Genomic DNA, 27,619 nt, shown 5'->3' with positions numbered 1-27,619 from the left:
AGGAAAGAAAGGCTATGATGGAAAACCGAAAAGACATAAATAAAAATTTTTAATGATTAGACATAACCATTGCAATTGTAATGTTAGTTAATTTATTCTCTAAAACAAAATTTGCAATGTGAGCAATAGGCTTATAATGACTGACTTTTATACTTCTGCCAAAACCAATTTGTTTCATGCTAAGATCAGAGTCTACAGAAAAGTTGAAGTAGGCCAGATTAATCAATGTGTCATTTGGAATGTTACTGTAGAAATAAAAATGGAGGGACACTGGGCATGACGTTCTCTTTTATAACTTTTGAGCGAATCACTTGTTACTAATCTATTGAGCAAATCACTTGTTACTAATCTATCTCCTCATCAAACTATATCTAACCTTATGTTTTACAATGGGACCACTTGTCGCTAATTTAACACCACATAAAACCATATATAAACTTTTAACAAACAGTGGGACTACTTTGTGCTATCTATCTCATCAATTCTACCTAACCTTTCCACTGATAGTGGGGCTACTTATCACTATTCTATCCCATCATCAAACTCTTCATAACCTTATCACAGACAGTAAGGATATTTTTCACGAATTTATCTGCTCGTCAAACCCTCTGTAACTTTATCACTGACAGTGGTCATATTTGTCACTAACCTATGTCCTCATCAAACTCTACCTAACCTTTCCATGACAGTGAGGCTACTTACCTAGCACTATTCTAGCCCCTCATCAAACCCTACATAACCTTATCACAGAGAGTAAGGCTATTTTTCACTAATTTATCTCCACGTCAAACCCTTTGTAACTTTATCACTGACAGTGGGCATATTTATCACTAATCTATGTCCTCAACGAATTCTACCTAACCTTTCCACTGATAGTGAGGCTACTTACCTATTACTATTCTATCCCAACATCAAACCCTACATAACCTTATCACAGACAGTTAGGCTATTTTCCACTAATTTATCCCCTCGTCAAACCCTCTGTAACTTTATCACTGACAGTGGGCATATTTATCACTAATGTATGTCCTCATCAAACTACCTAACCTTTCAATGATAGTGAGGCTAGTTACCTATTACTATTCTATCCCATCATCAAATCCTACATAATCTTATCACACACAATAAGGCTATTTCTCATGAAGACAGACAGAATCACACCTCTGAAACAACTGCATTTATTGCCTCAATATTTAAACACTTATAAAGAGAAATAAGCTTTGTTGGATGCACTGTCAACATGCTACGCACAAGTAGGCCTACATAATCTTGCATGAGAAGAAAACATAAAATGCTTCTCCTGCACAATGTTTGTTATCAGTCTTGTTCTGAGAGTTGCTGTGAGTAAGTGCAAGTGATTCTTCACCAGAGAATGTTCACCCACAGGAGAGAGCACAATGCATTTTGTGGCTGACTGAAATGGTTCACCCACAGGAGAGAGCACAATGCATTTTGTGGCTGACTGAAATGAAGTCAGTCAAACATGTGAAACATCTTTTTCAGATGAAATAATGTCAAAATTTCCTCACCCACAATACCATCCTGCACTGGAACCAGCAACTTCGGGAGACAGACAGTGTTTAATCACAACAAGGAACAGGAAGGGAACTTACCCCGTACCCACAATGATATTGACTGAGTGTAGGCTTCTTTTACAAGAAGACTGGGGAAATCCACAAGTGCAGTGGCAAGACAGTTGAATGTCCCAAAATCCACAGTCCATGACGTTGTACACAAATGCTTGCATCTACACTTAAAAAAACAGCAAATGCTTCATGCCATATTAACTGAAGATTGTTTCTATTGAAGACAGTTTTCAGATGTGATGCTGGAATCTGCCGACAATCACAAGTCTACGGTAGCCTTTTCTGATTAGGCCACATTTTTCGCCTGTGGCAAAGTGAACAGGGTTAGAGGAATCAAACACCTGCATGCTGAAATTGAGTACCAGTGTGCTAGTCTTAAGATGAATGTGTGGTACTCCCTGATAAAGATTGGCATCATTGCACCATTCTTCAACAAGCCCACAATTACTGGTAACACATTACTGGATATGCTGCAAAATTACGCCATTCCATAATTACAACCAAGACCCTACAACTGTCATTTTCCAACAAGAGAGAGATCTTCCACGCTATGCTAGTGAATGGGCTCCTTTTTCGATGAAACTTTTCCTGACCTTTGGACCAGAAGAGGTGGACCTATGTGTGGTCAACATGATCACTGGACATGACCCCACTAAATTTATTTCTGTGGGATTTTGTGAAGGATGAAGTGTATCGCAATCCTGTGGCCAATATTGTAGATTTATGTGGCCGAATCAACAAAGCAACAAGACTGGTCATATTGAAGATGCTTTCGTGTATATGGCAGGAGATTGGGTATCACCTGGACACAGTACGCACCACAAATGATGCTCACATGGGCAGTCATTAAAACCTACTGAGTTTCTCTTTATAACTGTGTAAATATCGAGGCAATAAATACAGCTGTTTCAGAGATATGAGTTTTTTTTCTTATCAGTCCTTTCCCAGACATGCTGAATATCCTGCATATAAGGAGTATAGTGAGTAAGTTATAATAATAACATAGTCACTTGAAAGGTCAATATATTATGTCGGAGAGTCTGAAACACAGTGGCAGTTTCTGGCCTGGTTGAAGGTTTGCACAACCACCAGATTTACTACCACCATTTTCAAATTCTTTTAATTGAATCGAGATTGAATTGTTACTTCTCACAATAACTTTTCAATTAATTTCTCCTTAGCAACAATTTATTTAACAGCGACAAAATATCCATTTCCATTCAGTCGAGCATGGTGTGACAATTGCTCTGCCATGAAGTTTACGACTGGAATTGTTACTTGTTTCTCGTATGAGCATCTATATCCAGACCATTGTAATCTTGCACCTGACAGCTCAGTGTAATGTTGGTAGCGAGAGATGCGACGTTGCCACAATGACAACCTATTACTCAACAGTTGACCTAACTTACGTGGAGTTTACTATTCTGTATCGTTAATTCAAGGAGTAATTATTATTTAACTCTGTTCTTTATTGCTATCCTCTTAGAGAGGCTTAAAGTTTTTTTATGTCCACTGTATTAAATTATCTACAGGAATAGATGGACGCCCATATATACGGGAAAATTCCTTTTCCTGCTCGTAAAATTGACGAGTCATTTGAACCAATTCTGATGCCTGACTATTTAGGCAAGGATTCTTACTTCATGAGTTACCATTTTTTTTTAACTTTTTTTTGCGATATTTCACAGCAGCGCTACAAATTATTTATATATTACAACATTAACACACAAATTACGCACGTGATAGTAATACTATGTAACATAAGCAAACTGATAACACAGCAGTACTCTGAGTGGCAGCATGAGCAGTCGACAGAAAATGCTAAGTTCTGATTGGTTCAGAAGGTTTGCCAACCCAAATAACAACTGTCAAGTGCAAAGTTACAACGACCTAGGTATAGTGTACCAGTACCTTTATCATGAACGAATCCATTAAGCTATCTATTGGAAATGGTGGTGACACTTTCCATGCAACCTTTGTGGCTGACTGTTTTCTCTCTTTAATGAAGGGTATTAAAACATTCGTGAAAGGTACCACGGAAGAAGAGAGGCTTTCGACATTATCAATGCTTTCAGTGGATAAAAACTTTATCATGAATATTTCAACCAAAAAGTTATCGATAAGTACACTCACAGCAAAGAAAGTAAAATGGGCTTCCTTTTCGAGTAGGACTAAATGTTTTCAAGGATGATGTTTAAAATATGCAGAATATTATTCTAATATTGTAATGGCAGAAATGACTTCAGTAACACCTGAACCTGTACACAATTAATGTTCTGTTCGTAATTTCGTTGTAAAAAGGAACACCCTTCTTCAAATTTCGTTACTTCCTTCAGCTGGGTTAAATCTATTTTGCATGATTTGAAAGCCATTTCCAGAATGTATAATTTATAGACACAATTAAATTGCAACCACCTATAAATTATACCATGAACTGCCAATGCCTAAACATTCACTTGTGAACATTAGTAACAGTTATATAAAATAATGATACTGCCTCAGCATACAAAACAACATGCATTTCCATATTATCATCCTCATAAAAATAGCATAAAATTTCAGGTCTGAAGCCCTGACTTCGTAATGTTAAATTTGCGCCTATTGGTAATACAGAGTTAATAGTATCAGTACTTACAGAAATACTAGTACTACGCTCACATGATGAAGAATAATTCTATGAAGTTTAATTTTTCGCTTTATATTTTAAGCGATATTTATACATTTAAAACACATTACCATAACAGAAGTAAAATTATGGTATCATACTAAACTATTCATAAATTTAGATTCATTCAAAATTTAAAATTAATTCAAGTGACTTTTACCTCCATTTCACATACATGCTAAAATTTAAAAATATTTTTATTACCTAATCCTTTCAACTGCTGCACTGTATTATTAATATGTTCTTTAGACTTTTAGAAATCTCAGCCATTTGAAAAGAGAGATGCTCTATATTTTGCATTTAAATAAACCGACAATAAATGTAACAATACTACAGTAAATGAGGTAGCTACACACATCTTAATATATGAGACGTTGCTGATATTAGGACCAAACTCGACAAAGAATCTCGATTGCGAGTTCGTCTCTAATATCTGCAATGCCATACCAACATTACAGGATAATACAGTACCTTAAAAGAAGTGCATGAAACTGCATTATAAAATTTCATACTCTATTTAAATCATGTATTTAGCTCTTAAATAAAGGAGCACGGGAAAACTTAACAAAGAAAACTAAATAAGTCATAGGAGTTGCACACAAGTTACTCAACTAACAAATTCTAAACTTTTCTGCTGCCTGCATCATTTAAGTTAAGTAAATGTTGTATTTTTTTAAAGTGTGTTAGTGTAACTAAGGAGAGACTTGGCTACTAAAAGAGAAAAGTCATCTGTGCTTACCCAACAGTGAAAAAATATGGACTTAACAAAAAAATTATAATTAATTAGATTAAATATTACAATTCCATTGTGGGACAGCCCACGGGAGGCCAAAATCTTCCAATCAAATGCCAACCTCACGTCCAAATGCCTCTGAAGAAGTGAAGAATCATTCAAATAATACAGGGGTAACATCTGGTTAGCACGATGGTCCCTCCAGCTGTTACAGCTGGTTTGCAAAACCGGATTTCACTACTCACTGTAGCTCCCCAAATTCATCATAAAGCAGGATGGACAATGTCCACCCTGTTTTGTTGACTAAAATTTCATGAGAAAATTTCTTCCTGTTAGGAAGACTCGGACCGGTGCTCATTCTGTATTCAATATTGTGATATAGTCTAAAAATATCTCATTTCGAGGTGGAAGACCTTCCGAGGTGAATAATTCATTATCCACAATAACAGGTTGACAAATGAGCATGAAGAGTGGTAATGTTGAGTTTTGACGTGGTTATTTTTTGTCATTTCAAGCCATTTAACATTTTCATCCCGAAATATGGTTCAAGTAGATGCCATGAATTTACAACACAGGTCTCTCAGCTTCATTTTCCCACTGGAGGGAAACATACTATAGCAACTCTAGAAAAGAAAATGTGCAAAGAGAATAGAGTTCTCCTGGCCTTCTCCATAATCCCTCCTGTTCATCTGGACAACTTAGGGCAACCTGAACTTGTCAGTAAATAGGATGTTTAACTCATTGAACTTTTGTCCAGTTGGTTTTCTAATGTGCAAATTCAAGCCATGCAGCAAAAAGATGTCATGACAAAGGTCTTGTGATGGGTCTTCTTAAGTGCAGGTTTGATTCCTCGAGACAGCTCCTGATTGTATACACTCGCTTCTGCTGAGGGATTACTGGAGTCGATTTTGAACCTGGGCAGCAATTGTACACGATTCTGTTGCACCTGCTATCTTATGAACCTAACATCCCTGTGGATTGTAGCCGTATTCCAATCAAATCCTGGAGTTCTGATAAGTGAATTTGTCTCTCTTTAAAGCATCTAGCAACTCTGTGGATACTTCTGAGTGATGCTTCAAGCCTTTCTGCAGCATAGGAATAAGACCTTCCTTCTTCAATCAGTGCAATGACTCTTGCAAAATATTCTCTCGCGTGAATCAAACAATGAACGAACATGACTTTTCCTTAGTGAACTCCAAAAATATTATGCCTTCTCATTAAAAAAATGGGTACGTTGTAAAATGTTTACACAGATGCATAGCAGCTGGCAACTGCAAAAATCCCACCCTAGTCAAAGACAATGCCAAGCATCCAGTAATTACTTTTAAGGGGTAGTTCCTGAACTCACTTTTTCAAAAACCCTCAGCAAAGACATAAAACCATGAAACAGACTTCAAATATTCACATTTAAACATACAATTGCTTACTTTTACAGAAATGTATATATGTATGTAGACCTATGTATGTATGACAGTGAAACAATAAAATATTTTTCCCCTCATATTTTTGTGTAGGGCCATCTAATGTAATCTTCTGATAGACAAATGTCTTCAATATGTTTTTAAGTTCATTATTTAATGACACTGTATCAACTGCAAGGTTATCTAGTGTCAGTCAAACTGATGACAGCAAGATTGTATTTTGTCGAACTGAGATCCAAGGATTTGCCATAAGATTCCTGGGGAGAACCTAGAAAATGCACAACCAACTCCTCCAGTTCTGATGTATGTTTTGAGGGGAAAAGTTTGAGGATCGAAAGATAACAATTTCCACGTCACTGGAAGAAGTGCCATTTTTTGTATGCTGCTTTAAACAGTCTGTGCAGTTAACTAACCTGAATGATCAGAATAATCTCCAATGTTTACTTGGTCTGGGGATTACTCAAGATGCTGTCTATTCTTTTCTGCTCACAAAGAGCAAAAAATTAGTTTAAATTTTGCAGGTTTTCAAAGCAAGTAAGGTGTGTCAAAATGTTTATCTGTGCTAGAAAGTTACTAGTAATTCTAGACCTTAACGATTATATGGCTCAATAATCTATATTAATGGTACCTTCCATTTCAGAAGTAAATAAATGTTGATTTACTTGTTTTCATTTTGAGTTAAAATTTTTCTTGGATTAAAAGTGGTTTCAAGAGCTTTACTTCATTACAACCTGTCATGTGATAAAAATTAACACCAAATCCGAGAAACAGTTATGACTACATAAACTAAATATGTGAAAAAGAACCTTATTAAACATTCAGATGTCAAATTCTAACTTAATAAGGAAGTACTTACTCTAAGAAGACGAGTGTAGCATAAAGAATAAATGTTTAAAAAACATAACCTAAAAATATTAACTTTTAAATACAGGCCACTCTTATGTGAGGGTAGCATGATTTTTTCCGCGTTTCTTGCCATTTATTTTATTTAAATTTGTTTTTTGACAACACTGTATCAATTACACGGTTATCTAGTATTAGTGGAATTGGTGCTAGCAAGATTATATTTAACAAGACGTGCCTGAGGATTTTTCACATGACTACCTGATGTTCACCTACATTTGAGGAAAACCTTGGATAAGATACAACCAGGTACTCAATAATAATAATAATAATAATAATAATAATAATAATAATAATAATAATAATAATAATAATAATAATAATCCGTGGCACTACAGCCCATGAAGGGCCAAGACTGACTAGCTGGCTGCGCCGAAGCAGAGGTGGACGATCATCCAACCAAAATGGAGGTATCATGTGGTTAGCACGATGAGCCCCCCAGCCATTATAGCTGGTTTGCATAACTGGATTTCGCTACCTATCGTAGCTCCCCAAGTGCATCACGATGCTGGGTGTGCACTGGTCCCATACACTGGCCGAAATTTCATGAGAAAATTTCTTCTCCAATGAGGACTCGAACCAGCGCGCATTCCGTAATGCGAGTCCTAGGCAGGATGCCTTAGACAGGACAACCATGTAATCTGCTCGAAAGAAATTCGAACCCACAGACAAGCACAATCTCTGAGCACGTTTTTCGCCTGTTATATCTGACACATACTAGTAGCTTCAATCTGTTCTTAAATCTTTCAACTACTTATGGCATTCTGTGTACCATAAGTGAACTTAAGATTGCATCATTTCCCATTATCATTTATTTCAAATAATTTATCATTTAAGTATGAACTGCTAGCAAATTATATTAATCATCTAAGATAGAAGATGTCTGTGACTATGTGACGTTCCTTCAGAATGTCAGAAAATAAACAGTGAACCTGGACCATCGAGGCATAAGAAAATTAATGTAGATAATAGAGGTTACAACTATTATTTATGAAGGGTTTATGTTTCCTTAAAATTAGATAAATATATAAAAATGTAATTTTGTTCCTTTTTCAGACCAAAAGAAAATGTTATAGGTACCCTTATATAACATGAAAATATTTCGTATCAAAATGTGTTTCTCTTAGGAACAATGTTCCAGAACTGTCACATATTATAAGTGTATCATGTATTAAGTTCACAAAGAAAAACATTGTTACAAACATTGCGTAACACGGAAGGTGAGTGGTCTGTATTAGCATTGAGGTTTACTTAACACTCTTTCGAATTCATCATATACAACAGAGATATGCAAATATTTTGACATCAAATATTGAAATCTAATCTTAGACAGAAAACTATAAGAATAAATAGCTTCCTCATAATGAAAGTCACTACGCATCTACAGAATTTCATTTCGATATTTGCAGCAGTTAAATGGATTTAATAATAACCATGCATAGAGACCATGATTTCATTGGTTAAAACGATTTTAATGGAGAGATGTAAATGATTCATTTGAAGCTTCACAACTTGAAAATTAATGTGGCTGACACGTAACACTGAGACAACACTTAATTTTGCATCCAAGTGCCCATTTTGCGACACTTGTACATGAAGAGGCAGACATTGAAGATGCAATTAAAAAAGCAATCAAATAAAAAATTATTACTCAATTAAAATTCGTCATTATAAAAAAACAACAAAAATCACAATACTGTTGCAGGCAAAGACTGTGTTACAAGTAGGCAAAAAAAAAAATTACGAGAAAGAGAGAGAAAGAGAGAGTGAATTTCTGCTCCACAACAAATAGCTATTTTTCTTTTTTTAAAACATTTTCTCACGCACATTTTAGGTACAGTACGGTAGTGTACAAAATCGTGGACTCTATTCATGCAATACAAATAGCACCATGCTTTGTAATAAAAAAAAATTGACAATGAACTGTCAGAATTCCTTCAGTTATTCGGCCCCTCATTGCTGTTTCAAAGTCTTTTATTCTCAGACAAACAAGAGTGGTACTGTTGTGTGTGCGTGTTTGTGCAAATGGCTTCTTTATAGAATTACAATATACAACAACTTAAGAAAGCTGTACCCATATTTACAAAGTACTATGGTGATAAATGTGACGGGAATTAAACACTAAACAGATTTATATTACTTTGGGGAGGCAGGTAAGCTTGTATGCATTTTCCAGTTCCGAGACCTACATTCCCATCTCATCTTTAACGTCATGTAGTATCAGGAAAATAAAAAAAAAAATTTGGAATGACACACGACACGTGAAATAGTCCGCTTTTACAGATGATACTAATTCAAAAAACATTTATCGCTTTACTTATTCATACATTTTCCGATTAAATTTGAGAACTGCAGCAGTCCTCACAATCTCAGTCAGAACCCATGTTGCTAATAACTGTGTTGCCTATATCTGGAAAAGTTCCGTACCCTCACCAGTACTTCCATTCAGTTCTATTTCTTCGTGTTCTAACAATATTTCAGAGATTTCTCAAACTTGACATCACTGTTAGGATCTAATTTCTATTTTCCTCATTGAGATATCAGAGACACGTACAGTAACTGGGTCTTTGTTAACGAGTACAGAGCATTCACCAGAAAACAGGTTTGTTCAGGTAAATTCAGTCGGCCTCATACTGTTATAAACTGAATGCAACTGTTTAGGAAATAGTGTGTACATTTCCCTGGATGGTGCATGTGAAAGTTTTGTGTTGCGTAGTATGGACAGATAACACAGAGTGAAGGTCATCAAGGTTAAAGCTTTAGTATACAGCTGATTTCCATTCAGTTCATTTCAGTTTAGTTTGTGGCAATGCAGTAAACTTTAGAACAGCAAATCTTAATTTATGATAAGTATGCTACAAAGAAATCATACAAAAGAGTTTAGTGTCGGTCTACATTTTCAGCACTCGACATTTTCAGCACTTATTAGAAGGTAAGCCAATAAACTGCATCTGTAATGTACTGTATAAGTCGCGACATTTTATTGCCAAAAGCTGATGCACTGGATCACTGCCAAGTGTGCTGTTACTTGCTCATGTCATTCTTCGAATGTTACCATACCCAATGAAGCTTTTTCTAGGTGTACACCCATAGTAGTGTACTATTTAACTACACTATTAGCTGCAAACGTTATTCAGTGTCAAAATACAATATAGGCGAGAAACTGCTAACAAATTTTGCCTGCAGTCCTCTCATGGGTCCTTCTAGTCCCTATTTATATGCTTCAATGTGATGAATAATTCCGTTACTTAAAATATTTCATTATATTATTTCCTTCAACATTTTGTCAATATTAGTTAAATAACATACACGTTCATTTTTTTAATCTCTGTGTGTGTTTAAGAAATTCACAAGGCTTTATAAAGGATCAAACAGATCGTATCTGACCACAATAAGAAGCCGAGTAACTGAAGAACGTTATTTTTTTTTGCTTTCATTTGTATTTAATTATTATTATTACAGCTATGTCTACAAATACTGAGTAACTACAAACTAAGTGAAGAAGAGTAAAGTAATCTTACAGGTGTGACTGTAATTTGTTCTGAAGAGCATTTTCCTCCTTCCCACTATGCCATGCAAGAGAAGAAAAAAACAAAGAGTGTGTTATAAAAACCACAACCCAGACCTCCATCACCGCTGGATGCTTGCTTGCGACAGATCAAACAATCAGCATATTAAAACACAATACAATACAAGTCCAACAGTTGCAATGGAGGGAAAAATTAAGCATAAAAATTAACAAGGAAAACAAACCAATCACCAAAAATACAGCAAGTCCTCAATAATAAAAAAAATGTTTTCATAGAACTTTTACCCTAAGAATTAATTTTATATAGAATTTAAACAATGATAATATACTTCATGTACCATACACACATAGTGTAATATTCTTGGGAAATATGGAGAGCTTGATGCAGATTTGCAAGGCCAACAAACTAACTAATAATAATAATAATCTGTGGCGCTACAGCCCGTGAAGGGTCTAGACTGACCAGCTGGCTGCTGGTCTCACACCCACATGTCGAAGCAGAGGTGGACGATCATCCAACCAGAATGGAGGTATCGTGTGGTTAGCACGATGATCCCCCCAGCCGTTATAGCTGGTATTCGCAACCGAATTTTGCTACCTATCGTAAGCTCCCCAAGTGCATCACGATGCTGGGTGGGTACCAGTCCCATACACTGGCCGAAATTTCATGAGAAAATTTCTTCCCCCACGAGGACTCGGAACCAGCACGCATTCCGTAACACGAATCCTAGGCAGGATGCCTTAGACCGCGATGCCACAGCGCGGGACCCAACAAACTAACTGCACTATTCAAATTCTAGTATGTGACAAAGAAGTCACTTGCATTCTAATATTTCTTCATATCATCCTCGCTGGTTGCCTGACTTCAAAAAGCACAGATGTGTTCTGTATAGGCCTACTTTTATTTTCGTTCATTACATAACACAATATTTTGAGACAATTCCTAATGTGTGTAAATCTTTTGCTACAAAATCATGTTCAGGAAGAACTCCTACGTTCTGAAACACTGATCTGAGAAAGAGGAATTAGATTTGGATCATGTTGAAGCTCCTCCTGTTGTGAGAAGTTTACCTTATGTAACAATTTTCAGTAGTAAAAGCATTAAAAGTGTGTATTCTAATGGCCAGAATTTTAGCTGTTTTTGTTTGTGTGTTTTCAGCGTATATCAAATACAACTCAGATACTTTCAAAACATGGGCAAGTTACATTTTTGTAAGGGAAAGTAAGATTTTTCTCTGACGTTTTCATGTATATACTACTTCAGTCTACAATAGCTACACAAAGAAAACATATAACTCATACAAAATGTACGGGTTGGGGTTGGAGTGCTAAATTCTAAAGTTTGCAGAATTACATTGAACAAAGAATGTAAAATTGAAGACTTTTTAATTATGGAATTTGGGCAGGTATAGTACTGCTGGAAACTACATACAAATAACAAAAACATGCCAATGGGTAACATATTCCGTAATTTATGTTGATTGAATGGTTTCTGAAACTTTCTGAATTTTGTAGGTCTGGTACTGTGTAGTTTCATGAATAATGTGGGGGACACCTATATACACATAACATAGGAAGTAACAGGTAGGAAAATGATAACAAGCAGAGATACATTTTGTCGTGGGAAAGAAATGGCTTCATATAATTCATGGTTCACAGTTGTTCTTCACAAAACATTACACTTATTTGAGGACGCCCGAGAAATAATTTAAAATATAACTCTGAGAAATTGATCACTAAACTGAATACTAGGTCAAGTCACATTAACAACCCACCTCAAGTAGCCTACGAAACAAATGTGAAATATCTTTTCACGAGAGGAAAGTGATCATGGCTCGATACTAACTTCATCTTTCTGTCATGAGGTTACAAAAAAAGCAAAGAAAATCGTAACTCCCATCTTGCCTGTTTTCATATAGGATGCATTTATCTCCAACATTTAGCTTCAGTTGTTTTTTATTTATTTATTTATTTATTTTTTTGGCTATGGCTTTTAAAAATAGTATTAAGTGAAACATTTTTGTCAGTGTGTATGGTACATAAGGAACTGTATAGCTAAAAAATTGTTATTAAAATAATTTTAATTTCTGTTTTTATAGCATTCCCGACAATTTCAATTCGTATAAGATTTAAATATATTCTAACATTTCTAAAATTGTGGATTCTAGTTTTCAGCACAATTTCAGTATGGAGTTATACTCCTCCTATACAATAAGAACAATTCATTTAGGGTACAGTTTAAGTAATAGCTAATCAGTAATAATATAATTGCACAATGATGTAACACAGAAGATTGTGATACTCGTTCTCTTTCTTCTATATTTTTATTTTGATAAAATTCCTCGTTATGTAAGTACAATCTTTGGAAATCTTGCCAAAATTCGTGCTGGCCATTTATCCCTTTCAAATATTAGGTGAAGACATTACTTCCTGAAACTTAACTCTCAGGCCGTTGTACTCCCACACTCCAGTTACGAAAAGAGCATGTTATCAGTGGGTAAACTTGAGCGATTGTTTTTCAGTTTACCTTCTTAGACTTAGTCGAAACCAAGACGAGATTTGGTGTACGCATGTATTTGTGTTCATATATAGCTTAAAATGGTACACAAATACAGTACTGAACAGCAAATATTCATGTATGATAATTATGTGTTAGCAAATCAGTCCGTGAACTTCAAACAAGTTATCAGAAAAGATTCTCAGGTGTTAGTACTCCAAGTTGTCAGTGACCTTGAAAAAAATTCTGGGCACCAAATAAGAAATGTACAAAAAGTGTACTGTCCTCATTAGGAAAATTTGGATGCAATTGGACATCTCTTGGAAAATTTCAAAAAAAAAAAAATCACTTTATCTTATAGTTCTGTGCAAATACGACAAAGCTATTGAAGTTAAATCCCTACAGATTTACAGTGGTGCAAGAACTAGAGCTGGTGAACCTGTAATCAGGCATAGATTTTGCGAGTAGATTTTGAATGGAGTGCATGATGGCAAAATTGACCTTCATCTCCTTCTGTTTCTGAATAAGGCTTGGTTTCATCTCCATGGGTATATAAATACACACAAATCTTTAGAAAAAGAAGGCAGAAAGTTTCAGCATCTCCTTGCTTAATTTGGAAGTGTCTGCACAGGCATGGGCCAAGTCCATGGGCAGGGTTTCGACCGAATCTTTAAGAACTTCTCAGTGTCAGGTCAGACAATTAGAACAAGAACTAAATATTTTTACAGGCCTTATCTCGGACTGTGATAGTATTTTTCTTTTTAATAAATAACAAGTTAATAATAATTTTTAGGAATATGTATGGTAAGACTTGCCTGTGTTAAATTTCAATGTACCTCGTTTACAATTTTCGACCTATTTATGGGTCATCTTCAGAACTGGTCATTGTTGGTCTTGGCGCCACTTGCTCTGTTTCCTGTGAGGGTGTATTCCTGTGGTATAGTGTAGAGTCAAAGAGTGTGTGTGTTTTGAAGTTTAGTTGTGTGTTGAGAATTTCGTTGGGGTGTGTTTTTGTGTGTCTGTATATTTCATATTGTTCTAGTGTGTTTAGTTTCTGGCTTTTTGGTTGGATGTGTAGTATTTCCATGTCTGTGTTGATGTCTCTGTGGGTGTGGTTAGCATTTGTGATGTGTTCTGCATATGTGGAGGTGAAGGTGTAGGAGGTGTGGAGGTGTAGGACGAATAATTTTTAGCCACAAAAAATGAGGAAATGGAAGTCTTTGTAAATGACGTTTTCATTGTATATAACGACTGTAATACTATTTTACATTAATAATTTTGAGGATTGTCAAACCACCAATAGCTGCTCTCTATGTAATCAGTGCATGGGAGTGCAACAGCCTCAGAGTCAAATTTCTGCTTCTTCATGAGAAAGTAGTCTATCACTCTGTAGAACTTCAATGTTAGTCCATAATAGCTAAAAGTATTTTATAATTACTATATTCAAGATTGAATATTGTGAAAAATGAGCACATGAGGAAATGAATGGATGCCAGAGGGTACTGTGACTGAAGAGTCCAGGAAGAGGTGATTTGGACATTCTTAAGAATGAAAGATTTTTGTTGTTGGTTATTTAACGATGCTGTATCTACTCGTTAATTTAGCGTTGAATGGATATAAAGCAGAAAAATTAGTTTTAGCATAGTGCAGAAAAAAATTACAGACTTTCTAAGGAACCTTAACTGGCCTCAGATTTTAAGTCCATTTAAATTAATACAGTAAAACCCCGATAAGACGCTGTTCGAGAGACCGCGTGTAAACCACGTATTAACTGGGACCGTGTATTAGGCAGGTACACTAATTTCGACTTATATACCTATTAGCATTTTCCTTTATTGAAATACATGATTCATGAAAGGTAATACAGTATTACTCCATTATATAATTACTGTACTGTACGTTAAAGACATTTACTGTACTGTATGTATGTACTGTATTTAATTCTTTCGAAAAGAGTCATTTATAGTTGTTTGCCATGTGCGTGTTCTCCAAGTCCTCATGCTTACCACACATCAGTCTCTTGCGCTTACACCCTCCTGATGTCGCAGCTGCAGTGATTGAGTCGCGATTTTTTATTATCGTTCTTAATGTCGATGATGGGATTCCTAATGAATAAGAGAGTTGTTTCTGATTAAGAGTACTGTTTTCATCGTACTTTCGTAAGATTTCCAATTTTTTCGACACAGAAAGCACTTTTCGTTTAACACTCATTGTAATCACATTCACAAACACTTCAATACACTAAGGACAACAAAATGACCAGCAAAAATTTCCAGAATTTTATTACGGTCGCGTGAGGAATGTTGTTTGAGAGAGAGAGGATTAGCAAGAGGGTGGATTATTGTAACTGTAAGCTGTGCAAGTAAAGGGTCGAATAAGAGAGCATAAAGGCTGGTTCACAATAAACCGGGAACGAGAACCAGAATGAAAACGAGAAGCAGAGAACGTGAATATGAAAATTTTTGATTCACAATAACCCGAGAACGTAGAGGATTATGCATATCGATATGCATGTCAATAATGATATGTAAAGTCGATATTACGCATTCTGATGTTATGTGTGTATAATTGACCAATGGCGTTCTCTCATGAGTACAAGGCAGCCATCATAAACATATGTTAACCAACTTCGAAATTTCAACTGAAACATTTCATTAGGTACGGTACTATACATATACCCATGCATCTTTATTATCACAACCTATTTTAAGTCTACCATAATGTGAAATAATTAGAGAAGAAACATTTGTAATAGAACAAAAATGAACACAACAGTAGTTATTGAATTGAAGCATGAATATGTAGTGTATCATACAATCAATACAGTAATAAAATATGATTCACTTACGATCGGTGTTCCAGGATGCAGCTATTGAAAGCCACGTATTCTCCTTAATTTTCTCATCTTTATACGAGGTGTGCCGCTTATCGTAAACATGAGGATTTTCCTCAACACTCAATATTAGAATCTCATTAAATAAAACTTGCTCCATGACGCACATCACGGAACAAAATAATGCGTAGGTTATGTCATGGTCTTCTTGCTACAAAATATACGACAACAAAATAGCTTTTAGATGGCAAAAGAATGAATCTAGTGGGCTGTGATCGGAAACGTGAACGCCAAAGTTCAAACTTGGCCAACTCTCCGTTCCCGATCCCGGGCTCCGGCAAGCTTTTCGTTAATTGTGAATGCTCACATTTAAATTTACACATTTTACCAATTTTACCGTTTTCGTTTCCATTCCGATTCTCGTTTCCGGTTTATTATGAACCAGCCTTAACACGATGGAGGTTTAAATGCGCAGGTAAAGGGTCGAATACCAATACTTTTCAGGTTAATGGCACCAGTAAGTTCAATGGCCAAAATGTTTCGTTGCTGTTAGAGTACATTGCTGAAAATTACATCGAAAATATTCCACAAATATAGTGTATTATGCGGGACTTGAGCGCAACAAACAGGGTATTTTATAAAGGCGTTATATATGAAATGTGCAAGGACCAGACAAGAAAAGCGTATTACATGGGATAGCGTAATAAGAGGGCGCATCTTATCGAGGTTTTACTGTAATATGGATATCCAGTATTTTTACAATTAACCACTCACTGTGATCCACTCATTAAATTGAATAATCAAAGTTGTACTCTTGTTTCTGACTTATTTTCAAATGTTTTAACTTAACGCTATTACAGACAAAGAAAGGAAAAAGTATGTAAGGAAATTTACATACCCCAATGAATTAGTAATAAATCAAAATTTCTCCTTTTTGATTTTAGTGAATGAAAACGACCTCGAACATTTCTGTGAAGTTATGAATTCATTGTTACATGTCCAAAATATAAAAGCAATTATTGCACTGCCAAATGTTACATCACTTTGACACATATTACTTGATGTCCAAATGGGATAAAAGGTCACATGTTTTCATGGAATAACAGTGACTAGGATGAGGTAATGAGAGAGGAAAGAAAGATATAGTCAGTCCAATTAACTTCTAGTCTCTTAAATATAAAAAAATAATAAGAGGGGTTTATATAAAGTATTGAGGACCTGCTGTAAAAGAAACATTTCTTAAAAAACTAATATAATTAATTGAAAATAAAAAATGTGTTGTGAAGTGCAGTGATACAGGTAAAAAGACTACTACTTTTACAATGGAAGCAAATCTAAAATATTAAAATCAAGATATATAAATAAACTATAATAGCAACGCATTAGAAGAATGGCTTTCTTTAAATTAAACAATTCTAACAGAACTAGCAAACCAATACGAACTAATATTTGCAGTATTAACAAAAGATTACTTTGGAAAATCACAGTTATTTGCTACAAACTCATGCCAGGTTAGGATATTTAACAAGAGAATTACAGAACTCCACTTAAGGCACTTGCAAATTTGAAAACATTTTGATGGGGAAACACAACACTGTGCTACAAGTCATATAATGTGCTGTACTTACCTAGCACTGGCAAGGCGGGAATGCTCCTTGCTTTTCATAGAAGCTGATGCATTGGCATGGCGACACATCATGTAAATTGCCATGCTCAAGAAGACTAGATTAGCCTGCAAGGAACATATACATAATATTATCATATAGCGCACAGTGATATATTTAGTTTGATTTTTTTTAAATAAATAAATAAATAAATAAATAGACACACACACAATCTAAAAATATTTATATCATTATTAAAAGTAGTCTCTTTTCTATATCTCTTCAATGCTGTGGCCCCTGAAGGCATTGTAATACTTTTTTAACTTTCTTATCTGTTTCGTGCGTCAAAGACTTCTGTGGTCTCTTAAAAGTCTTCCTACAAAGGCATCTGCAGTCTAAATTCTAGACAATTCCCTACAGACATTCATCTGCAAAGTACAGGACTTGATTGGAACTGAAAGCACCAGTTCATGATTTTGCCTCCATCAAGAGTCATTTAAATATTTTAAATCCATGACAATGTACCACTGGTTTCACTTTCTTTCAAAAGGAAGCCATGCTACAGGTTTTCATCACTCCTCAAAATTCTATCACCCTTGACTAAGTCTGAACCTGTTAATTTCAGATCAAATAGTGCCACCTCATCCCTGGTTAAACGTTTTTATAATGCATCAACCTATATTTGGACTTAAACAGGATTTTAACCATGGTAATCCCTAACTAGCCTTATCTGAGTAGTTGAAAGAAATAACCAGTAATTAGTAGTAAAATAAAATGGCAACCACATTCATAGCTGATTATTTTGAAGACATTATTGCATTTGGATTGCTTGGACTGGAATGATGGTGAGCATGAAATTGTGTTAGTGGAAAGAAAGAATTCTTATGAGGAATTCGGTGAAGAAAATTTCAGAAAATTTCCTTAACAAAATACCATGTCATTTGTGCTGCAACAGATGAATCACTTGGAATATCCACAAACAGAAACAATCCTATTTTTCCTGAGAACCAGCTGCTTACAATATTACGATTCTATGAAACTGGTATTTCAGTAATTTACATAGATGCATAGAACAGCTGCAGTACGAATCATTCGCAATTTAAGCAATGTAATACCAATGTTTGGCTTAAGGTATACAAGTCTCTCTTTTCCTATGTAGCAGGCTCAACGAAGAGAGATCATGGGTGGACTCTAGGATACTGCACAATTCCCTGGTATAATAAATATTGAGATACTGGTACTGGATGTATTAATCCCCTTGGTGGTTTATGGTTCATTCATTTCTTTTATTGGTACTTCCCCCCCCCCCCCCTCTCTCTAGTACATATTTATATCTAGTAAGCAAGCATATCAATACTTCAGACTCATGTTGTGATACAATCATTTTCACTATTTATTTTTCCATTCCTTAAGATTTTAACCTAACATCACCGACGAAAATCGAAAAAAATGCAACCCAAAAACATAATAGTGCCAATGACAAAAAAAAAAAAAAAACGCAACACGAAAATTTTGGATGCATTCTTTTGTATGTAGAACGGAGTAAACATGGTTATTTTAAATGTTCACTATCATTTTTGCAGGCATATAGATGTTTTTCTTTTGTTACTTTGAAAGAACAGTGTACCATTACAGACTTTACCCTGGTAAATGAGATGTCAGCTAACCATGTGTAAGTAACTAACTGGTGATTATAAATGGTGCACCGAAATTACATTTCAACTAAAGTTACATTTTAACCATGGTTTCATAACCCGTGGTTAATATATTTTTAACCAAGGTTGATGCAAATCACCATAAGACCACTGAGGATGATTTGTAGATATCCTAACTAGATCTTCCTGTATTCTATTAGTCTTACAGAAGTGATGACTAGCAGAAAAATTTTCACATCTCTCCAAGTTTGAGATGTTAGAGTCGACAGAGCTATTAGAAAAGTAATATTGGCAGATGATACAGAGATAATTGAGAATTCTGCAAGATTTTCCTTTTATATCCCACAGATTCTATATCGTTCGAGACTCCCAGCTTTACCTCCTCTCAGGGTACGTTAAGTTGTATGTAGTTTTTAAATATTTTTAATCAAATTATACATTGCTGCCCTTGGCTGAGTTTGAACTTGAGATACTTGAGTACAAAGTCAAACATGGTACCCGTCAGAAAACTAACAATGACCTGTTATATGATAAAGATGAAACAATAAGAATAGTAAATTGAAAGAAGAAACTGAAATATTTCAAGAAAAATTTCTATTAAAAACACAAAAGCAGAATATACTACAGACAGAATCTGGATCCTCTTAGAAAGAGAAAATAACATCAGAAACAGGATATGATCTTAATTTTACACTTTATGTGAGATATTATAGCCACTTAAAAAAATTTTCACAATCCTCTAGAATTTCAGATGTGTATATAAATAACATTAATGCTGGTTAACTGATATATGCTTCCACTTACAAGTATCACAGCAATGACTGGTCCCACAAAGCTAAATATGAAGAAGTTATCAGCTCGTAGCCAGCAGTATCGGTCCGTGCCATAGCTGAAGGGATCGACAACACAGGACACTGCCACAATGATGAGTGGTGCGCCATAGGCGAAGATGTAGTACCAACGAATTCTCGACTTCTCTGCTTCAAATACTTCGATCAGCATCACATAAAGCTGGAAGCCTGGAGGAAAAATATGCTTTGTAAGTGTTTAGCATGAAAACAGAATCATAGTCACACCCCCATGCATCACAATTGTCGGGAATCGAACCCCAAACCAATTGGTAAAAGAGAGTAATGTGTGTAATTAAAATACTGTATACATAATTAATTTAATATAGTTAAAAGTCAGTGAAATGGTATGTGAGGTGGCAAAGGATGCATGAAACTAAATTGCATGAAAAACACAGGATATAAACAACAAACTTCAAAACCTAATGAATAATTTCAAGGGAAAAATTGTTCCATGGCCGGGTATCGAACCCGGGACTTTTGGCTGAGTGCGCCAATCCTCTACTGACCGAGCTACCCAGGAACTGTACCAGACCCCGGTTCAATTATTCCCCTTATATCCACATATCTCAAATGGGTTAATAGAACGTCAGAGCCCAGCATTGAGTGCACACTTACTGTGTGAATTAAATTTGTGGTTTTCTGTTAACGAACAGTAAAAGTGTATTATACAAATCTGACTTTCAGGTATAGCTCCCTGTAAAGCTGACTTCAATAATTTCAAGATATAGTTCCTGGGTAGCTCAGTCGGTAGAGCACTGGCGTGCTCAGCCAAAGGTCTCGAGTTCGATACCCGGCTTTGGAACAATTTTCCCCCTGAAATTATTCAAGTCAGTTTTACAGGGAGCTAGATTTGTAATCAAAACCTAATATTAAAAAAAATTTGTGGAGAAGATGATGCTGAAAAAGTGGTGATGATGATGGTGGTGGTGGTGAGAGAGACAAAAAGAGGACGGGAAGGAGAGACAGAGTGAAACAAAAGAAGAGAGAGAGAGGGGGGGGGAGTAAGAATGGAGAAAATGATGCCAATTATACTAGTGGTGATGAATATACTGGTAATGTAATAGTGAAAAATAATGGCATATGAAACAGATATATCCAGCAAAAATCTGAAGCAACATACTGTTCCCTCAACAAATAGAGAGACCAGGTGAGGAGTACAACTACAAATTCTCTCTCCCTTTCCTTCATCTTCCCGTCACTCAAGAAATGGCAGCTTCGGTCAGCTTCTTTCACTTCTGCGTTCACTAGAACTTATATTAAGTTAGGCAGAAAGATTCATTACTGTTCGCTCAACAAATAAAAAAGAGTCAATAATTAGGGTTTTTGGCAGTTTCAGAAGGTGGAGTAGGTGTTGCAAACAGGTTGTAGAAAGTGACAAGGAGGTAAGAAATGCTAGTAGCAGGAGTTGGTATTTTGAAACAACAATGCTGCCACATGGCTCAAGAATAGCTTGGCAGACTGTAGATTTAAATCTCACAGTTTTCCCTATTAGCTGGCCTGTCATGTTAGACTTTGCAGAACTTATATAAAAAAAAAAAACTTATTTTCTTCAGATAGGAGGTCTTAACGACTTATGTGTCTTACTGATATGGTCATATATTTGTGCAATTTCTGAATAGTTAAGTATGGAATAGACAGGTTGTCAGCAACTACAAATTTTGAAGAAACTGCTGTATGACGAAGAGAAACAAATGTCTTAAATTTGCCTTAATTGAGATAATGTTCAAGTGCGTAAGTTTTTTCAAGCACTGAGTATAGTAGTTGCCACTAGATATAGCACAGTCAGCTACTAGTTCAAATGCAAATGCTAACACAAAATATTATATCACATTCTTTAACTAATACACAAATTTTAGCCATTCCTCTGATGATAACTTTTAACATATCTGAGGGATCAACCCATTCCTTATTTTGCCTTAAAGTAAAAATTAAGTGGGGAATAGTTAATGGAAAACAGATTTTTATGTTTCCTAAACACAGAGAGATAAGTGACTTGTGACAAAGGTTAAGTGACAAATGAATTTGGAGTGAATTTTACTAGTCTGACCAGTGTTCCGTTTCTTGAAGAAATTTACTTGTCATGTTTGATAAAACTTTTAGGTTATTTAGACAAGTCCAAGACGTATGGTTAAATGTAGTCATCCAAGTCTATGGGTTACTTTTGGAGCAGTGAAAAATAAATAATAGCCAAGAAATGTTAAGTGATTCAGACGGGGAAACTTTAATACAAAACCCTACAAAGAAAAGAATATTCTAGCACGGAAAGTACACATGAATTTAATGAGAGATTAATGTTAGCCAAAACAAAAAGAAACAACTTTTAACTATAATTGGAGGAGAATTGAAACGAAATACTACTCGAATTAATGCTTTACTAGGCAAACAGCAATTTCCTTCCATTTTTAAATTTATCTTTTGTTATTTTTTTTTGTGAAAATGCACAAAAAATAATCCCCTTTTCTTCTTTCATTTTATGAAGCAATGCTATATTGTGATGTCATTTTACTTGTCAAACTTGTCAACAATTGACTGACAGTCACCTGACAATCTTGTCAAAAAAATTACTGAACTTGTTATTTTTCTCTGATTTCCTTGTACCGGTGAGTTTGTCACTAACCAAACAGACCTCAGATGTAAGATATTGAAATAATTACCTTATATTACTCTCTACAAAATTTTGGAACAATATCAGAATATATTTTATTCTTACACCAACAAATTTCACTCAATGATAAAGATGTTTGTAGATATATTTATCTGTTTCTTTCCTAAACGATTTTGTGAATTTTTAAAGAATAAAATACATTGACGTGTATGGAATTTACCTTCCAAAAACATCCAAGCAAATGCGCAGAGGAAAAAGAAATGGAGCAGGCCAGCAACGATGCCACAAACAACGGGCTTGTCTGTCTGACCGATGCCTGCCAGGAACAACACTTCTGCTATCAAAAGACATACACACAGATTTTTGTGGATTGTCGTGCGATCCGACTGGAAAGGAAAGGAAAAGTCATATAAAAATATATTCAATAGATATTAATTTCATAAAGCATAAAGAATTGTCACATAACAGTAGAGTTTCCAGTAATAATTTACAAATCATTATCATCAAAAACAAAATTAACTTACATGAAATATAAAAGTATTCGTTTTGTAGATGAATTTCAATTTTAGTTTGCTTTAACAGTTATAATGTCTGTTTTATCCATATAAGTAACTTGTTGTACAATCAAATTGTATTTATATTCGTGAAAATAGAGTAAGTTGCTCATATTAAAAAAAAAAAAAAACAACTACAGCAGAATCCCATTTATCTGAACTTCGGTAAACCAAAACCCAGGTTATCCAAAACATATTTTCTTTTTGTCACACACAAGATACATACTGCACTCATTCTTTGATTTTGGATGGTATGAGAAAACAGTACCTGTACTTTATTACATATTGTTGATTCCCCTACTTGTTCAGTTCAACATATTGTAATGTAGTGTAAGATTCTGAAGAACCCAACAGCTGCAGAGTTGCCAGTCATTAACGGGACACTCTACCAAACACTTTCCCTTCTCTCTCTCTTACAGAGGTGATTTGACATCGGATAATGACTTAAAGGCGCTATTGTCAACCAGTGAAACACCTATACTTGCTTCAATTGTGTAGGATTAGTAGCAAACATAAATCAGTAAAGTAACAGTGTGAATTCTTTATCTGCAGTTCGAAAGCATTACATACATAATATTCCAGTAATGTTCAAGTGAGTTTACAGAGCATGGTACATTTTTATTGAAATGTCGAGTAAATGGAAACATGTACCGGTAGTGATTTACAGTTGAAGAAAAACTTGAGGCTATGAAGAGAATAAAAAATGGTGAAGTCCTATGATACAGATTACTTTACGTTGCATGGAGAAAAGCAAGGAGGCATCACCAGCAGATGTTTTACTAATAAAGTGGTGGAGAGACATAGCAATAAATAAACACTGTGAAAATAAAACTCAGATGAAAATATCTGATTATGTTAAGTAGATCTTGTTACTGTAAGGTATAATCAATAAATTTTTAGTATACTCAATAAATTTTTAGAGTATCTGGATAACAATACAGAGATCATATATTTTTTCCCTTCACAGATAAGCGGGATATCTGGAATTTATGGTTTACCCGAAAAGTGCTTATCCAAAATCACCTCTGTCCTCAATGTTTCAGATAAACAGGGTTCTACTGCATTTGTTTACATATTGTTCATTTCTTAAAATCCACGGATACTTTTATTACAACTTTCCTGAATTCTGGCAGTCTGGTAATGACTAGAATTTTTTATTTGTGAGACAGCAAAACTTAGAAGGAAGATTAATATTTGAGGAGAAAAATTCGCTCTGGTGCCAGAGATCGAACCCGGGTCCTTGGTTCTACGTACCAAGTGCTCTGACCACTGAGCTATGCCGAATTCAATCCACAGCACCGATCCCCGGCGCTGGAGTGAATTTTTCTCCTCAAATATTAATTGTCAACATTACAGAGATTATTCTGTAGGACAAATTAATAAATCCATAATATTCCAGAAGGAAGAGTTTTTTACTTGCAGTCATGAAGTAATAGGTGAGAATAGTGACTAGCATTGTAGAATTTTGATACAAGTGAGAAACAAACGATAAATTTTTTGAAGAGTCCTTTCATTCAGGGGCAGAGTTTTTCGACATTGGCCCCTGGCTTTACTTTTTTTTTTTTTTTTTTTTTTTTTTTTTAAAGAATCGGCCAAAAATTATTACCACCCTTGAAGCCAATTGTTCTAAACAGAGTTTTGACTTGAAAATTGCTAACATAACAGCGAGAATAGTACGAAATAAAATTTTATGTTTATACTCACCTTCAAACCTCGGAACAACTGGAATGTAACAATGGCCAACAGGAGACATACAACGGAGATAATACAGCCAATGTATGTAATAATCTGCAGGGCCATCTGGTGGGAAGGGGGTAGGTACGTTGCATGGACGTCCATAAGTACGGCAAAATTAGTTAAATGGTCACACTGACAGGTTGTATGTGTACGATTTGTCGTTTCTACATGACAACCTTCATCTGACCAAGCACTGCAAAAATACAACAAACAGAATATTAGGTTACAAAACTGGATGCACATTTCTGTTCGATTAGGACATTTATTTAATGTGACGAAACAAATGTCAGACTTCATAATTCTTACGAATTCATTGATTGTTTAAAATATATATTGAACCCTACCGGTACTCTCTTACACAAAAAAAAATCCAGTACCGGTAAAACACATAACAAATTAGGCACTAATGGGAGGCTAATGCAGACTTGCAAATGATATATAACTGCTACATGATTCATTCTAGTTTCCTTGCTACTCCTGGTTCCTATTCCTAGTATACTAAAGGTTATATGGTGTTCACTATCACCAATTGCTAAGATAAGTAGGTTGCTATTCTTAGTGTACATATTTTAAAATGTTATTTGCCATTCATCATCATCATCATCATCATCATCATCATCATCAATGGCACGACAGCCCTTCATGGACCCTGGCCTTCTTCAGAAGTTTTCGCCATTCCTCCCTATCCAATGCCAAACTTCTCCAATTTCTAACATCCAAAGTCTTGATGTCATCCATCACACAGTCTTCCCATCTCAATCTCGGTCTCCCAACCTTCCTTCTTTCCATTGGAATAAATTTTAAAACTCTCTTCGCAACCCTATCATCTTGCATTCTCACAACATGCCCGGCCCAATCCAATCTTCTTATTTTTATGAATTTAACAATGTCCGGCTCATTATATAATCTGTACAGTTCGAAATTATATCTTCTTCTCCATGTTCCGTTTTCTCTAACTGGTCCAAAGATTTGCCTAAGAATCTTTCTTTCAAATGTACATAATAATGTCGCATCTGACTTCGACAATGGCCAAGTCTCAGATGCGTAAGATAGTACAGACCTTATAAGAGTTTTATACATCATAATTTTTGTATTCCTACATATAATTTGAGATTTCATATGTCTTCTAAGACCATAAAAGCATCTATTGACAGATAATATTCGTTTCTTAATTTCAGAACTAACATTATTTTTGTTATTAATTTCAGAGCCAAGATAGATAAAACTATGGACAGTTCCAAATTTAAGAGAGCCTATTTCCAGGTAAAGGGGTCCATTTATATTAGCTCTCGTGACTGGCATATACTTTGTTTTTTCTTCATTAATTTGTAAATGCATCTTTCTTGCTGCCTTTTCCAGCTTAATAAAGGCCTCTTTCATTGCTGCCTGACTTCTCCCTATGATATCTAAGTCATAAGCCAGCACCTGAATCGACTTAAAGAAAATAGTTCTCCTAGTATTAATACGTGAATCCCTCATGACTTTTTCCAGTGCTATATTAAAAAGGAGACAAGCTAGTGAATCTCCTTGTCGGACGCCACAACTAGTAGAAACAGATTATTTGCCATTCACTATCAACAACTGTAAGGTTAAGTAGGTTCCTATTATGAAATGTTAGTTGCTGTTTACTGCTATCAACTGTAAGGTTATTTAGGTTCTAAACTTAATATCTTCAATTTTATTTCCTATTCACTGCCATGAATTGTAAGGTTAAGTATTTTCCTTCCTCAGTATTTTGAATTTTATTTCCTATTCACTACTATCAATATTTGTAAGCGTAAGTAGGTTATGTAGGTTTATATTAAATAACAATACACTAACTAAGATTGGATTAAATAAAGGTAGATTTGTTTATTGTAATACAAAATTATTGGAATAGGAGAAGTGAGAAGGAAATGGACCCGATTGGATGTGAGTGAACAGTATAATTTTAAAGATATGATACATCACAGTTCATACCTCATAGTGTAGTCCCAAAAGACGCAGGCAGGATTACTAACATTCTCCGTGCGTAGATGACGAAGAGAGAGACGGACGGGTTCAGAGAGTTGGATGTGCCTGCCCTTGCCAAGGGAGGCAGAGATCACTTTACTGTTCAGTACGCGGGTGGTGTTGCGCGATGAGCGCACCCCTGTGGTCACTTCACCATTCTCACCAACCACTACCACTGTGGAGGGATCTGCCTGAGGCTGCAGGATTTCTTCCAGACGATCAAACGCCACAAACACCAGGCGTACAAATCCTCCTTCACTATTCTCAAGGAGAGCTCCACGAGGAAGCTGGAGCCAGTCCTGACTTACCGACCACTGCTCAAGAGTGGCTGGAGAAGGAAACTGCTCTACTCCTACATTGTGCGTCTCGACCACACGCACACTCAACACTGCAACATGTCATGGTGCTCATTACTATGAGTCTTGGTAATGAAGCTAGTTAGTGACATAACCTA

At 35.4% G+C, this 27,619-nt stretch overlaps 1 protein-coding gene across 15 annotated transcripts in view; it reads right to left on the bottom strand.

The window, feature by feature from the left end:
* Positions 1-27,619, bottom strand: part of Cirl (Calcium-independent receptor for alpha-latrotoxin) — a 1,849,656-nt gene that overhangs the window by 26,949 nt on the left and 1,795,088 nt on the right. For 14 of the 15 annotated variants that reach the window (XM_069837575.1, XM_069837572.1, XM_069837581.1 and 11 more), the window contains 6 exons: positions 27,133-27,553; positions 25,141-25,366; positions 23,103-23,268; positions 20,231-20,445; positions 17,796-17,899; positions 10,830-10,874 (listed from right to left, as the gene is read on the bottom strand). In XM_069837575.1, the coding sequence (XP_069693676.1) occupies positions 10,830-10,874; positions 17,796-17,899; positions 20,231-20,445; positions 23,103-23,268; positions 25,141-25,366; positions 27,133-27,553 (1,177 nt within the window). The remainder of the gene's footprint in view (positions 1-10,829; positions 10,875-17,795; positions 17,900-20,230; positions 20,446-23,102; positions 23,269-25,140; positions 25,367-27,132; positions 27,554-27,619) is intronic. The other variant, XM_069837578.1, reaches the window with a different exon arrangement.

Source organism: Periplaneta americana, chromosome 10 (genome assembly GCF_040183065.1).
Source record: "Periplaneta americana isolate PAMFEO1 chromosome 10, P.americana_PAMFEO1_priV1, whole genome shotgun sequence".
Lineage (NCBI taxonomy): Eukaryota > Metazoa > Arthropoda > Insecta > Blattodea > Blattidae > Periplaneta > Periplaneta americana.
This window is presented reverse-complemented; position numbering and strand designations above follow the sequence as displayed.